At 44.8% G+C, this 14813-nt stretch overlaps 1 protein-coding gene across 10 annotated transcripts in view; it reads right to left on the minus strand.

The window, feature by feature from the left end:
• Positions 1-14813, minus strand: part of srgap1a (SLIT-ROBO Rho GTPase activating protein 1a) — a 310991-nt gene that overhangs the window by 72488 nt on the left and 223690 nt on the right. For all 10 annotated transcript variants that reach the window (XM_063058474.1, XM_063058468.1, XM_063058467.1 and 7 more), the window contains exons 7-8: positions 9375-9596; positions 1586-1687 (exon numbers count right to left, since the gene is read on the minus strand). In XM_063058474.1, coding sequence (XP_062914544.1) covers positions 1586-1687; positions 9375-9596 — 324 coding nt within the window. The remainder of the gene's footprint in view (positions 1-1585; positions 1688-9374; positions 9597-14813) is intronic.

The following is a 14813-nucleotide window of genomic DNA, read 5'->3' on the forward strand; positions in this document are numbered from 1 at the left end:
CATTGTCTTATGGTCTTTGTGGAAAGTTTCAAAGTAAGGAAGCGAACAGGGGAAACCACATGTACACCACAAATCCTGTGTGAGTGCCCAGAGTCAATTACAGCACTGGTGATCTGGGTTCAATTCTCACCGTTGTCTGTAAGGAGCTTGTACATTCTCCCTGTGACCACATGGGTTTCCTCCAGGTGCTCTGGTTTCCTCCCACATTGCAAAGACGTACGGGTTGGCAGGTTAATGGTCACATGGGTGCAATTGTGTGGAGTGGACTCACTGAGCCGGAAGGGCCTGTTACCATGCTGGATCTCTAAATAAATCAATAATAAATAAAAAACTTTAATGAAAGACATCTGGAGAGGCAATGAGCAACAGTATTCCCAGTGGGTCTGATTCACTTGGAATCAGCACAACAGCAGCGATTCTGCAGTGTGTGCCAGGTGTGAGGGAGCCGTGGGCCCCTTCCTACTGCTTTGTTAAAATTAGCAGCCGGTCGAAGAAGCCAAGGTCGTGCTTCACAATGCATTGGAGCCCATCTCTCCAGATGTAGTCCATGAAGCTGAGGTCGTCAGACGTGCTGGAGAATCGGCAAGTAACTCCTGCATTTTGTTAAGAGCTTTGGCGTGCGGCCAGGCACTGGGAAGAGAAGCTCAAACACTCAGAGCTGGAGTAAAGGCACAAAGGCCGGAGGACGAGAGAGAAAATTCAAGATTGTTTATAGTCAGTCTTCAGTACACAAGTAGAATGAAATGATTGTAACTCTGGATCTGACGCAGCATGAAAAAACACACTAAGCATAAAGAACACAATGAAAAACATTAAACATAAATACATAAGATTAGCTTACTGCATTTACATAGACTGACTGTAGCTAGAGTGACGCCACGTACAGAAGTATCTGTACAAAAGAAGTGGTGGTGGGGGCTGTGATAGGGTAGGTTAACGAGTGGTGGTGTTGACGGTTTGGGGGAGGTATTGGATATTTGTTGATGGTTTGGGGGAGGTATTGGATATTTGTTGATGGTTTAGGGGAGGTATTGGATATTTGTTGATGGTTTGGGGGAGGTATTGGATATTTGTTGATGGTTTGGGGAGGTATTGGATATTTGTTGATGGTTTAGGGGAGGTATTGGATATTTGTTGATGGTTTGGGGGAGGTATTGGATATTTGTTGATGGTTTGGGGGAGGTATTGGATATTTGTTGATGGTTTGGGGGAGGTATTGGATATTTGTTGATGGTTTGGGGGAGGTATTGGATATTTGTTGATGGTTTGGGGGAGGTATTGGATATTTGTTGATGGTTTGGGGGAGGTATTGGATATTTGTTGATGGTTTAGGAGAGGTATTGGATATTTGTTGATGGTTTGGGGGAGGTATTGGATATTTTTGATGGTTTGGGGGAGGTACTGGATATTTGTCAGTCTTTGTGTGTAGTATTACATTAATTCAATTGTATTTCTTTGTTCTACTACGAATGCCTGCAAGAAATTGAATCTCAGGGTGGTGTGTGGTGACGGGTACTGACTTTAATAATATATTTATATGACTTTGATGGTGGATAGGCTGGTGATGCTTTGCCATTCAGCTCACCTCCTCATTTTCAATCTTCAGAGTCGTTAGCCTGGACTGCAGCTGTTGGTACCTGAGCATCAGCTCTGCCTGCACAGGTTGCTGCGCACTCACCTGGCACACCTGCAAGGGGAAACAAACCGTCAGGGTGGTGAACAACAATGGCTTTGCAGTTTCAAACACGGACAAAGATTTTCAATAGCTTCCCCACAGGTAAAGACCCCTCCCCCCACCACTGAGCACGTCTACATGGAGCGCTTCCACAAGAAAGGACCCCCACCATCCAGGACATGCTCTCTTCTTGATGCTGCCATCAGAAAGGAGGTACAGGAGCCTTAGGTTCCACACCACCAGGCTCAGGAACGGTTCAACCATCAACCATCAGGCTCCCAAATCAGTGTGGATAACTTCACTCAGCTCAACTCTGAACTGGTTCCGCAAACTACAGACTCACTTTCAAGGACTCTACAACTTATATCAAATCTGTGTATTTGCACAGACTGTCATCTTTTGCGCACTGAACATTTGTCAGTCTTTGTGTGTAGTATTATGTTAATTCAACTGTATTTCTTTGTTCTACTATGAATGCCTGCAAGAAAAAGAATCTCAGGGTGGTGTAAGGTGACATGTACTGACTTTAATAATACATTTATTTTGAAATTAATGCAAATAACAAGTATTTCAGGTTGTATATTGCATACATTTCTCTGATAGTAAATGGAACTATTGAACTATGAACACCCTTCGGAAGATAGCAAATGAGCTGCAACAGCAGCAGAACATACACGATTCAAGATTGAAGATTCAGATTTATTTATCACAGGTTAAATAAATAACGCACAGCTGAATAGAGAAAGAAATCAGAATCAGGTTTATTATGACTGAATACATTGCAAATGTGTTGTTTAGTGGAAACAGTAAGGTGCAACACACAAAATATTACCAGAGTAACACACACCAAATACTGGAGGAACTCAGCAGGTCAGGCAGCATCTATGGAGAGGAATTAACAGTCAATGTTTTGGGCCTGATGAAGGGTCTCGGCCTGAAACGTTGAGTGCTTATTTCCTCTCCATAGATGCTGCCTTACCTGCTGAGTCCCTCCAGCATCTTGTGCATATTACTCTGGATTTCAAGCACTTGCAGAATCTCTCATGTTTATAAAACATTACCATAATCTGCAAAATAAATAAATGCACAGGTAGACAGACAGTTCAAAGTACATTTATTATCAAAGCATGTAAGCAGTATACAGCCCTGAAATATGTCTTCCCCACAGACAGTTAGCAAACAGAGAAAAGCATGGAACCAATCTGTTCAAAGAAAACATCAAACCCCTCCATGCACAAACAAAATCGCGCAAATGGCAACAAAAGTAAAATGATCGAAAACACAGAAAACACAAAAGGCATATTTCAGTACAGAGGAAAGATGAATGAATGAATAAACAAACAAAAAATAATTAAATCATGCAAAAGAGGAATAACGAGGTAGTGTTCATGGTTCATGGACTATTCGGAAATCTGATGGCAGAGGGAAAGAAGCTGTTCCTAAAGTGTTGAGTATCAGACTTTAGGCTCCTGTACCTCCTCCCCGATACGAGTAATGAGAAGAGGATGGGGGAAGTGTTGTCAAGGATAAGATTGGGTCATGCTCGATCATGCTTAAGAGTGGACCACATTCAGGGGGCTGAATGGCCTACTCCTTTGCAGTTTTGGATTAAGCGACCTCTGACAGCAGAAGAACTTTTAAGGTGATTCAGAAACAATTGGTTCATTCCTGAATAAACAACAGCGCATAATCAAAAGCCATGGTTTTTTCTTTCCTACCCGAAGCTCACCAGTAGGATAACAACAGAAAATAAACAATGAGTCACTGGTGCCTTATAGCTGTCAGTGTGCCTTGAATGAACTACAAGCCAAAAACAATTACATCTAGCAACGTTTTTATTTTGCTTGCTTTGATAAATAGGCTGGGCCCTCTCCTTACTGCTTTAAAAATCTATATTTTTCTCTTGAAGATCAAAGACTTACACTCACTGGCCACTTTATTAGGTACATGTGTACACCTGCTGGTAAATTCAAATATCTAATCAGCCAATCATACGGCAGGATCTCAATGCATAAAAGTGAACAACAAAAAACACCCAATGAGTGGCAGTTCTCTGCTATGTTAATGAGACAGGTCAGAGGAGAATGGCCATATTGGTTTATGCTTTCACAAAGGCAACAGTAGTGTGCAGAAGAGCACCTCAAAACAAGCAACATGTCGAACCCGTGAATAAAAGGCAGGAGCAATTTGCAGCAACATATTAGACCTTGATCAGCAGCGAACGGGACAAGTTTGGAGAGGAGAGGTTCATTGCCCGAGGATAAATGGCAGGAGTGGTTCACTGCAGCGTAATAGAGCTATGACCACTGGCCAATTGGCGTTTGGGATTGATTAGTAAGAGGAAGGCAGAGGCCGTCATTGCAGCGGCCATCGTCTGAGTGGACAGAGTCATGAGTGGTGATCTTAAAGTTTTAGATCTTCAAGGCTTCCTTCTCTTCTTTATATCTGCTCAACTAGGACAGTAGAGATGTCAGGCAGGATAGTGCAATGCTCCTCTTGAGAGATGTGGGAAAGCAGGGAGATCTCCAGTGTCCCTGATGACTACAACTGCGAGAAGTGCATCCAGCTGCAGCTTCTAACAAACTGCATTAAGGAGTTGTTGCTGGAACTAGATGAAGATCATTTGGGAGGCTGAAGGGGTGATAGATAAGACATAAATAGAGAGGTAGTTACACCCAAGGTGCAGGACACTGGTGACAGTCAGGAAGAGGAAAGGGGTTAAGGAGCCAGTGCAGAGTACCCCTGTGGCCATCTCCCTCAACAACAGGTATATCACTACGGAAACTGCCGGGGGGGGTATGACCTCACAGAGGAAAGTCACAGTGGTCAGGTCTCTGGCACTGAGTTTGGCTCTGTGACTCAGAAGGGAATGGGAAAGAAGAGGTACGCTGTGGTGATAGGGGATTCGTTAGTTAGGGAAATGACAGGTATTTCTGTGGGCGAGAACGAGATTCCTGGATGGTATGTTGCCTCCCGGGTGCAGGGGTCTGGGATATCTCGGATCAGGTCCTCAGCATAATTAAGTGGGAGGGTGAACAGCCAGAAGTCATGGTCCATGAAGGTTTCAATGACATGGATAGGACAAGTGATGAGGTTCTGCGTAGGGAGTTCAAGGAGTTAGGTGCTAAGTTAAAGGGCAGGACCTCCAGAGTTGTGATCTCAGGATTGCTACTCATGCCACGTGCCAGTGAGGCTAGAACTAAGAAGATTACATGGGTTTAATACGTGGCTAAGGAGTTGGTGTAGGAGAGAGGCCATAAGATTTTTGGATCATTGGACTCTATTCTAGAGAAGGTGGGACCTGTACAGAAGGGATGGTTTGCACCTGAGCTGGAGGGGAACTAATATCCTAGCGGGAACATTTGGTAATGCTGCACAGTGGGGTTTAAACTAGAGTTGCAGGGGGATGGGAACCAGAGTGCCAGAACAGGTAGTGGAGAGGTTGTGGAGGCAGATGTTGGTAAGACTTCAGACAAAGTTATTAATCAAAAGGTTGAAAAGGGTGAATAAAGGACTGAAGGTGTTCTATCTAAATGCATGCAGTATACGGCATAAGGCAGATGAACTTGCAACACAGCTGCAGACTGGCAGGTATGATGTTGTAGGTATCACTGAATCATGGCTGAAAGATTATAACTGGGGCTTAACGTCCAAGGATACACATTGCATCAAAAGGACAGGCAGGAAGGCAGAGGGAGTGGCATTGCTCTGTTGGTAGAAATGGAATTAATCACTAGAAAGAGGTGATATAGGGTTGGAAGGTAGGAAGGTGTTGAATCATTGCAGATAGAGCTAAGGAACGAGAAGGGTAAAAAGACCCTGATGGGAATTGTATACAGACCAAAGATGTACGGGTTCGGGATAGTAAGTTGTGAGCATGCCTGGCTGGTGCCGGAGACCTGGCGACTCTGGGGGGCTGGCTAGCACAATCCTAGCAGATTTGATTTGATGCAAATGATGAATTTCAATGCATCTTTTAATGTACATGTGACAAATGAAGCTAATCTTTATCTTTATTAATTAAATGGTGTTTGATAGTCAGGGTTGTCTCAATGGGCTGAAGAGCCTGCTTCCATTCTGTATGATGTTATAAGCAATCCTCCAAAACAAAATCAAAACAGGGTCTTTCAATCCTCGGACTCTGGTCCTGCCATGGTTTTGATCAAGTTTGGACAGTTGTTTCTGCAGCCGGATGTTATCTCTGGGGCAGCTGTTATGCCCTGCTAGTAAACCACATTGATTCTGACTCAGGGCTCTGCTATTGTTGCAACATTACAGCAGTCAGTAGTACTGGGTCAGTGATCCACAGACCCATACTAATGGTGGAGGGGTACCAGTTCCCAAGTGCCTCCCTCTCTTTTTATACCTCTGAATAGCTCTGTCAAATGTCATCTTACGACTTGCACTTTGACAGTTCCTTTCCTATCCCCTTGAGGGCATTTCAAAGCGTTAATTAATCTCCTTTAAAATATAGTCACTCTTGTAATGTCAGAAATGCAGCAGCCAGTAAAATGATGCAAGGCACATACGGGGGAGACAGTTAGAATATGTTCCCCAGGGTAGATATGTCAAACACTAAATTTGATCAGGTGGTTAAGAAGGTGTACAGTGCGCTGACCTTCATTAGTCAGGGGAATTGCGTTCAGGAGCCGTGAGGTCCTATACAACCCTGGTTAGACCACACATGGAATATTCTGTTCAGCTCTAGTCACCTCATTATAAAAAGGATGTGGAAGTTTGACAGTTGCAGGGCATATCTTATGAGGATAGGTTGAACGAGCTAGGGTTTTTCTCTTTGGAGCAAAGGAGCATAAGAGGTGACCAGATAGAGGTGATAAGAGGTGTGGACAAAGTGCATAGCAAGGTACGTTTTTCCAGGGTGGAAAATGAGGCGGCATAACTTTAAGGTGATTGAAGGAAAGTACAGGAGGGATATCAGAAGTATATTCCTTACATAGAGAGTGGTGAATGTGTGAAATACCCTGCCGGGCAGTAGAGGCACATACATTAGGGGCATTTAAGAAACTCTTAGGTAGGTACATGGATGACAGAAAAATGGAGGGTTATTCTCTGTGGAGAGGAAAGAGTTAGATTGATCTTGGAGCAGGTTAAAAGATTAGCACAGCACTGTGGACCAAAGGCCTGTACTTTGCTACAATGTTCTATGTTCAAAGAACCTGTGTTTAAGGTGAGGAGCAAGTTCTTTTACAGAGTGAGTGTATGTGCCTGAATTGGGACAGATACAGTCACTTTGGCCTAACCAGGTTACAGATATCCCACCCTGCAAAACTCATTTCAGGGAGGTAGCACCCCTGCCCCCCGCAACCCCATATCCCCACCCCCCATCGACCTCCAAGGGTGTATGTAATACTTCGTTTAGTGATTTTGTCTAATCTGTAAACCAAGTTGGGTATATGCAGCAAATGTGACATTAAAATATGTACTTATATTATATTATCATGTTTATTCTATTACAACTTTAAGCAAGTCTACAGGGAGTTTGGCCTCATCACGTTGGACATCAATAGCGTAGCTCCTTGGCAGCTAACCAGCTAGTCTAAATCAGGGGTCCCCAACCTTCTTTGCATCAGTTTAATATTGACAATATTCTTGCGGACCGGCTGACCGGGGGGGTGGGGGGAGTGTGCGGGGGTGTTAAATGTGACCGGACTATAGGTGATAAGTCAATTATAAGTCACTTATAAGTGGCTAATACACTCGGCTTTTTTCTTAAAGATGTGCTGGGTGCGTTCTGGCTACCACTGTATCGCTGTATTCTTCACGGCCTGGAGGTTGGGGACCACTGAATTATAAGTCACTTATAAGCCAATAGCATCATAACATTTTAAGTAACGTTTGGATAATAAACACACAGCGCATATTTTCCTCGTATGAACATATAAAATCATTGCAAAACATCAATATCGCTGAATCAGTGGGAGCCCTGGGCTTGTTTCCCTGCAACAACACGGTCCTATCGAGGGGTGATGGGAGACAGCGATACTTGAAGGGGGCTCCTTATGTCCAGTCTATTCCGCAATTTAGTTTTCATTGCATTCATTGCAGAAAACTCCGCTTCGCAGAAATATGTTGGAAATGAAAGCAATGTTTTCAGTGCTTTCATGGTTATCTCAGGATATTCAGCCTTGACTTTGATCCAGAATGCCGGCAGAGATGTTATGTCAAACAACAGGAATTCTGCAGATGCTGGAAATTCAAGCAACACACATCAAAGTTGCTGGTGAACGCAGCAGGCCAGGCAGCATCTCTAGGATGCATCTCTAGGACTGTTGTCCTGACGAAGGGTCTCGGCCTGAAACGTCGACTGTACCTCTTCCTAGAGATGCTGCCTGGCCTGCTGTGTTCACCAGCAACTTTGATGTGTGTTGCTTGATGTTATGTCAAACATACTTTTCAGCCTGTCGTCATTTGCAAGTTCGAGGAGTTGATCTTTTTCCTGTGCTGACATGGATGATTCACCGGGGACATTCACAAATGGGTCACAGACCCATTCCTTTGCACGTCTTGGGTCACTGATGACCTCGTGTACGTTAAAATTTAACAGTGCGTGACAGGGAATGAGGAAAGGTGCAGCTGACTCATATCATTTCATATCGCCAAATCATATAAGCACGAAAAGAGACCTATCAGGATGCTCGCTCTCCCTCTCAAAAAGATCTATTTCCATATAATTTCCGGGCGTCAGGGAGCCACTATTGATATGCGGGAGACTCCCGGAACTTCCGGGAGAGGTGGGATGTCTGATATTATGTCAACCACTGCTAGTTCGAATTTCCTGCATTGAGCCTTTGTCCTCTTCAGCCTTGCCCTGCATCCATGCTGTATTACTTTGTGTCTATCTAAAAACCTCTACAACTCTATCAAAAAGTCTGACTCCACCAACCTATCCAAGTGCTTCTTCAATGATACTTCTGTGCCTGCCTCAAACACTTCCTCTGGCAGCTCACCGTATAATCACCACCCTCTGCGTGAAACGTTGTTCCTCAATAAAAAGGGAATGGAAGGATGTGGATGATACACAGGAGAAGGGCATTTAGCAAGATTGGCATCAGGATCAGTAAGTGCTCACTCTTGGCAATATGATAATGATTGGATAATCTGAATTAACGTCACCCCCTGGTCCGTCTGTGGAAGAGTCTGCAATTCTCATAATGTCCTCATCAGACGCCTCAGTGAAAGCTCAACTTAAATTTATTATCAAAGTACGTACTGTATATTTCACTACATCTACCATGATTCATTTTGTTGCAGGCATTCATAGTAGAACAAAAGAATTAATGAAAATCTCCACACCAAGACCATCAAACAACTGATGTGCAAAGAAGATGAATTGTGCAAATAAATAGATAAATATCACTGAGAACACGAGTTGTCGAGTGTTTGAAAGTGAGTCCATAGGTTGTGGGATCAGTTCAGTGTCGAGGTGAGTGAAATTATCTGCGTTGGTTCAGGAGCCTGATGGTTGAAGGGTGATAACTGTTCCCGAAGCTAACACTCCTGATGGCAGCTGTGAGAAGGCCTGAATGGTGGGGGTCCTTGTTGATGGACGCTGCTTTCTTGTGGCAGTGCTCCTTACCGATGTGCTCAATGATACAAGACCAGAATAGAAACAAACCATCCGCCACTTAGGGGAAGCGCCTCAGAAGTGAGAAACACCAGTGTACAGCATAGGACTAACCTCGTCTCCCATATGGGGCTGGAAGTCAAATCGGACAGGTGGGCAGAAAGCCGAGTTATACATTTCCATGAAGCGCTGCTTGTCACTACGAGGGTCCAGGTTGTCCACTGCGTTCTCTATGATGTCCAGACCCTCGTGCCTGGATGTCTCCAGGTTGTACTCTGCAGAGAGAAACGTCCTCAGCGCTCTGTTTAAGCTAGCATGATAGCCCAGGTCACAGCACTAGCACAGCAGGGAGAGACAAAGACGATACATTAATATTCAAGCTTTCTACCAGCACCTTCATTCTTTGCATCAATAGTTGAAGACCTGTAAGGGCATCAGGTTGGCATGGACTGGCTGTGCTGAAGAGCCTGCAGAAATCCCTCAGTACTGCAGTACAACTTCATTTTCAGATTCAGAGTCATTTGTTTGTACAAGTAAACACTGTGAAATGTGCTGCTTGTGTTAACAACCAACACAACCAAAAGGTGTGCTGGGGGCAGCCCACAAGCGTCGCCACACATTCCAGCACCAACATAGCGTGCTGGTGATGTTCTGCAGACAAAACAGAACACAACAGCAGCAAAACAAGTCTTGTTCACAAGTCACTTCAGGAATTTAACATGGACATTCATGGTAACGTGGAGCCACAGAGTAAAACAAGAAGAAAACAAGTCCCTCAGCACAGCTGGTCCATGCCATCCATGGTGCCAACCAAGCTCGCATTTAGCCAACATCCCTTTAAACACCTCCTATCCATCTTCTTATGTAAATGTCCTTTAAATGTTGCTTACTGTACCTGCCTCAACCACTTCCTCTGGCAACCCGTTCTGTATACGCACCATCCTCAGGGTGAAGTTGTCATTCGAGTCCCTTTTAAATCTTTCACCATAACCTTGTTTTTAGTTCCCCCTTCCCTGAGAAAAACACTGTGTGCGTGTGCACCAAAACAATTCACCCTCCCCCTCATGATTTTATACTGTAAAGTCAATCCTCAACATCTTAAGTACCAAAGAATAAATTCCAAACCTACCCAAACTCTCCCTGTAACTCCTTGCAACATTCTCGTAAATCTTCCCTGCACCCTTTCATTAAGGAAGTGGGTCATGAATGATGGAGCAAAGTTGAAAGCGATAAAACTAATTTACACTTGGTTGCAGTTTCTGTACTGTGGTTGTTATCACGTGCGAAAGGTCCCAAGTTTAATGCTGGGCAGGGGCATGATTTCGAGGGTGCCACTGTAATTGCATTACACGAGCCGCTGTAATGCTATTACAGTGGCTCATGTAATGCTATTACAGCGGCTCGTGTAATGCTATTACAGTGGCTCGTGTAATGCTATTACAGCGGCTCGTGTAACGCTATTACAGTGGCTTGTGTAATGCTATTACAGTGCCAGTGACACTAGGTTTCCTTCAGGTCCTCTCGTTTCCATCCACCTCCTACAGACGTACAGGTTAATAGGTTAATTGGTCACATGGATACAGTTGGGCAGGGTGGTCCCATTGGAAAGAATATCTCTATATATCTCTGTATCTCTAAACAAATAAAGAATAAACCATGCCAGACAGACCGACTTTGTGCTGTTAGCAATGAGCTTGCAAGCATATGCTCACAGACAATCAAAGCACCAGCGAGACAGAAGCCTAACTATTTAGTCAGTGTCTCTTCCCCACATGATGGAAGCTGTCAGCCTGCAATTGACACCATTCAGGAGGAATCTTAGAAAGCTTTTATCCCAGGTCAATTTACCGATCTCTCCTCTGAGCCGAACTTCCAGATGGTCTGAGTAAAGGAGATGGTTTGGCTAAGCTCCAGTGTCTGGACCACTACAAGATGAACACTGAAGAAGACAGCCTCCTCTGGGGTTAGAGGACTAAGCATGTGCGTGGATGGGCGGGAGTTGCTGTTGTTGCTTTGTTACTTGGTATGTTCTGTTTTGTCGGGTTCTGTGTTGTTCTGCCGAGCATCGTGGACGTGCTATGTTGGTACCGGAATGTGTGGCGACACTTGTGGTTTACCCCCAGCCCAGCACATCCTTGGGTGTGTGTTGGCTCCCGAACACAAACAATGCACTTCACTCCATGATTCGATGTACAGGTAATAAATAAATCTGAGTCTGAATAAATCAAATTTAAAATTGGAATGAGCTTAGAGTGAAGGAGGAGAGGATCCTTGGACGAATGACCCTAATATTGTTCCGCAGTGCGATCAATGAATCTTAATTTCAGATTCCTCTGATGCTTGTCTGAATATTTTATGCACAGCCCAATTAGATGGCGTAATGGCAGGGTTGATCCATCAGCCAGTGACTGTCATTGACATTTATCATCCATCCCCCTTCTAATTTCTCTGCTTGTCTCTCAGCGTTCCCTGAGGGACCCATTGCTTACTCTGTATCAAAATCCTCACAAGGAGAGTTGTGGGGGGGAGTGGGGGTGTTGGCTGGGCAATGAGCACTGAGGTAATGGGATAAAATCAGCTTTATCTGTCACGTGTACACTGAAACATCCGAACACACAGTGATGGGTGTCACTGGCATCAATGACCAGCACAGTCCGAGGATATGTAAGTATCACCATGCCTCTGGCACCCACAATTTACTAACCCTAATCTGTACGTCTTTCCAATGTGGGAATAAATCAGAGTGTCTGGAGGAAAGTCACGTGATCACTGGGAGAACATTGAAACTCCTTACAGGCAACAGTGAGAATTGAACCTTAATTGCTGGCGCTGTAAATCGTTATGCCAGCTGTGACACTGCTGAACTGCTCCCCCGCTCCCCCGTTCACTGCCTCTGCTATAGGTAATACTTAGGCGATTGTGGTTGTGGCCGATGTTCGATTGGGAATTAAGACACAGTACTGATGTCTGGCCCGCCCCTTCGTTAGGGGAGGGGGTAATGTGATGGGGGGCAGGGGTAGCTCTGGGGCAGGTGCCTTTGCTGAAATACTGAATGCCAAGGGCGAGGTGGAAGTCCTTCAGATCTCCAAAGGAATTTTTTTTTTGGTATCTCAGGTGAGGGGAGTTTGTATAGGGTCAGAGACCTACAGAAGTCAGGAGAAAGGATGGAAGGAGCAGATTCAGGCAAGGACGGCCTTCTTGGACTGTGCAGGCTTGGAAAGTGTTGGCATCAGAGGCCTAACCTTGGCTGCAAATAAAAAGATGGTAGGCTCAAGGAGAGGAGCCGTTGTTGGAGTGTGCCAGTGATAAGAGTGTGAAGGCTTTGGCTCAACAGGATTCAGCATTAACAGGCGAAGGCACAGTTAAGAAGAGGCAAGCCTTTTTCTTTTTTGGTATTGAGTGGTCAGGATGGAACACTCCTCCTGTCAGATGTGGGAATTCGAGATACCTGACAGTTTCCCTGATGACTACATCTGTGGGAAGCACACCCAATTCCAGTGCCTGACTGACCGGGTCAAGGAGCTGGAGCTGGAGTTGGATGTTCTCAGGATCGTTCGGGAGGCTGAAGGTATTATTGAAGAGGTGGTCACACCCAGAGTACAGGCTTCGGACAGAGATGGGTGACCAGCAGGAGACGTAAGGGGATTAAGAAGTCAGTGCAGGGTTCCTCTGTGGCCATTCCCCTCAGCAACAAGTATACTCCCTTGGAATACAGCTTGGGGATGACCCATCAGATCACGACAGCAGCTGCCAGCCTGGTGGCATTGTAGCCAGCTCTGAGCCTTGACAGGGAAGGGTAAAGTCAGGCAGTGCAGTAGTTATAGAGGACTTGATAGTTAGGGGAACAGAAAGGAGATTTTGTGGCTGCAAAGAGACACCAGGATGGTGTGTTGCTTCCCTGCTGCTAGGGTCCAGGATTTATCAGAGTGGCTGCAGGATATTCTCAAGAGGAGGTCGTATACAGTGAGTTTATAGAATCAGGAAAGAGGCTGTCCTCCAAGGTAGTAATCTCCGGATTACTTCTGGTGCCACAGGCTAGTGCAGGTAGGAATGGGATGATAGCACAGATGAATGAGTGGCTGCGGAGAAGGTGCAGGGGACAGGGTTTCAAGTTCTTGGATCATTGGAACCTTTTCTGGGGAAAGGGGTGACCTGTACAAGGAGGACGGGCTGCACCTGAACTGGAGAGGAACCAACATCCTGGCCGCGAGGTTTGCTGATGCTTTTACGGAGAGTTTAAACTAGCTTTAAGGGAGGGCTGGGAACTGGAGTCCTAGGTCAGTAAGGGAAGGACTGGACAGAAAGGAAGATGTCAGGGGAAGTACTGAAAGGCAAAATCGAAATAACATTGAAGGTGAGAGGGGGTAGGTTGAAGGGGGATGTGAGGGGTAAGTTTTTTACTCAGAGAGTCGCGGATACCTTGTATGGTGGTAGAGGCAAATACATCAGAGTCTGAGAGATGTTTGGGTAGGTACATGGATGTAAGGAAGATGGAGGGATACGGACATGGTGTAGGTGTTTTTGATTTGCTTTCTAGCTGGTTCAGCACAACATTGTGGGCTGAATGGCCTGTTCGTGTGCTGTGCTTTTCCACGTTCTATATCCAAATCAACCCATTTCCTTATAGCCTTGCAAATACGTCACAGCATGCAAGCTGGGCAAGTTTATTAATGTTCTGTTAATAGTTCAACCTCAGACCCTGAAGATGAACATCATCAATGATGCATGTGTTCCTAAAAGTAAGATTTTAAAAATAGAACCATTAAATATGAATACAGCTACAACGGTAGTCAATGCCTTCGGGCCCTTATGGAAGTGTCCACTTGCTTTGCTGAAGTCCTGGTATGAACATTTCTCTCGGAACCCCTGACACTGAGTGCCCTTTACCTCCTCTACCTTCTCTTAGGTGGTCTTACCCCGAAGCCTGCTGCTCTTCTCCCAGCCATCCAGCATGAAGTGGTTACCCACTAACACACCAAAGTGGGGGAGCAAGTGGTTTAAGCAAGAACCTTGCTTTCTCATCTCAGACTGTAGGAGTCAGGTGTTTACAAGAAAAGGATGACCCTGTTGAGTCAGATTACAGATCAGCTACATCAGATGAATAACAGAACTGACTCAATAGACTGAATGGCCTTTTCCAGTCGGGTTTTTACTTGCTTGAATTTATTCCTAAAAGACACAATTGCTTCCTTTATAGACTTGTCAAAACTGCACAAAGATCCTATTGATTACAGCGTGCTTGCTACAAACATAAGCGATTACCAAAGTAAAGTGACTCCTCAGAATAGCTGCTCTGTCAAAGAAAAATGGAGAGCATCAACAATTTGGAACCAGCTTAAAGACAGATCTGGATTTGTTCTATTTATTCCCATTAGTTAAAACCACATGACTGTTCTATTGCTTGAAGCTGGTTGCTAACAATTCAGAAGGAATTTTGCAGATAGTTAAATGCAATGTTTCAGCCCTAAAAGAAAGTGTTTATTATACACTCAGTGGCTACTCCATTAGGTACCTGTACACCTGCTCATTATTGCAAATATCTAATCAGCCAAT

Source organism: Mobula hypostoma, chromosome 9 (genome assembly GCF_963921235.1).
Source record: "Mobula hypostoma chromosome 9, sMobHyp1.1, whole genome shotgun sequence".
Lineage (NCBI taxonomy): Eukaryota > Metazoa > Chordata > Chondrichthyes > Myliobatiformes > Myliobatidae > Mobula > Mobula hypostoma.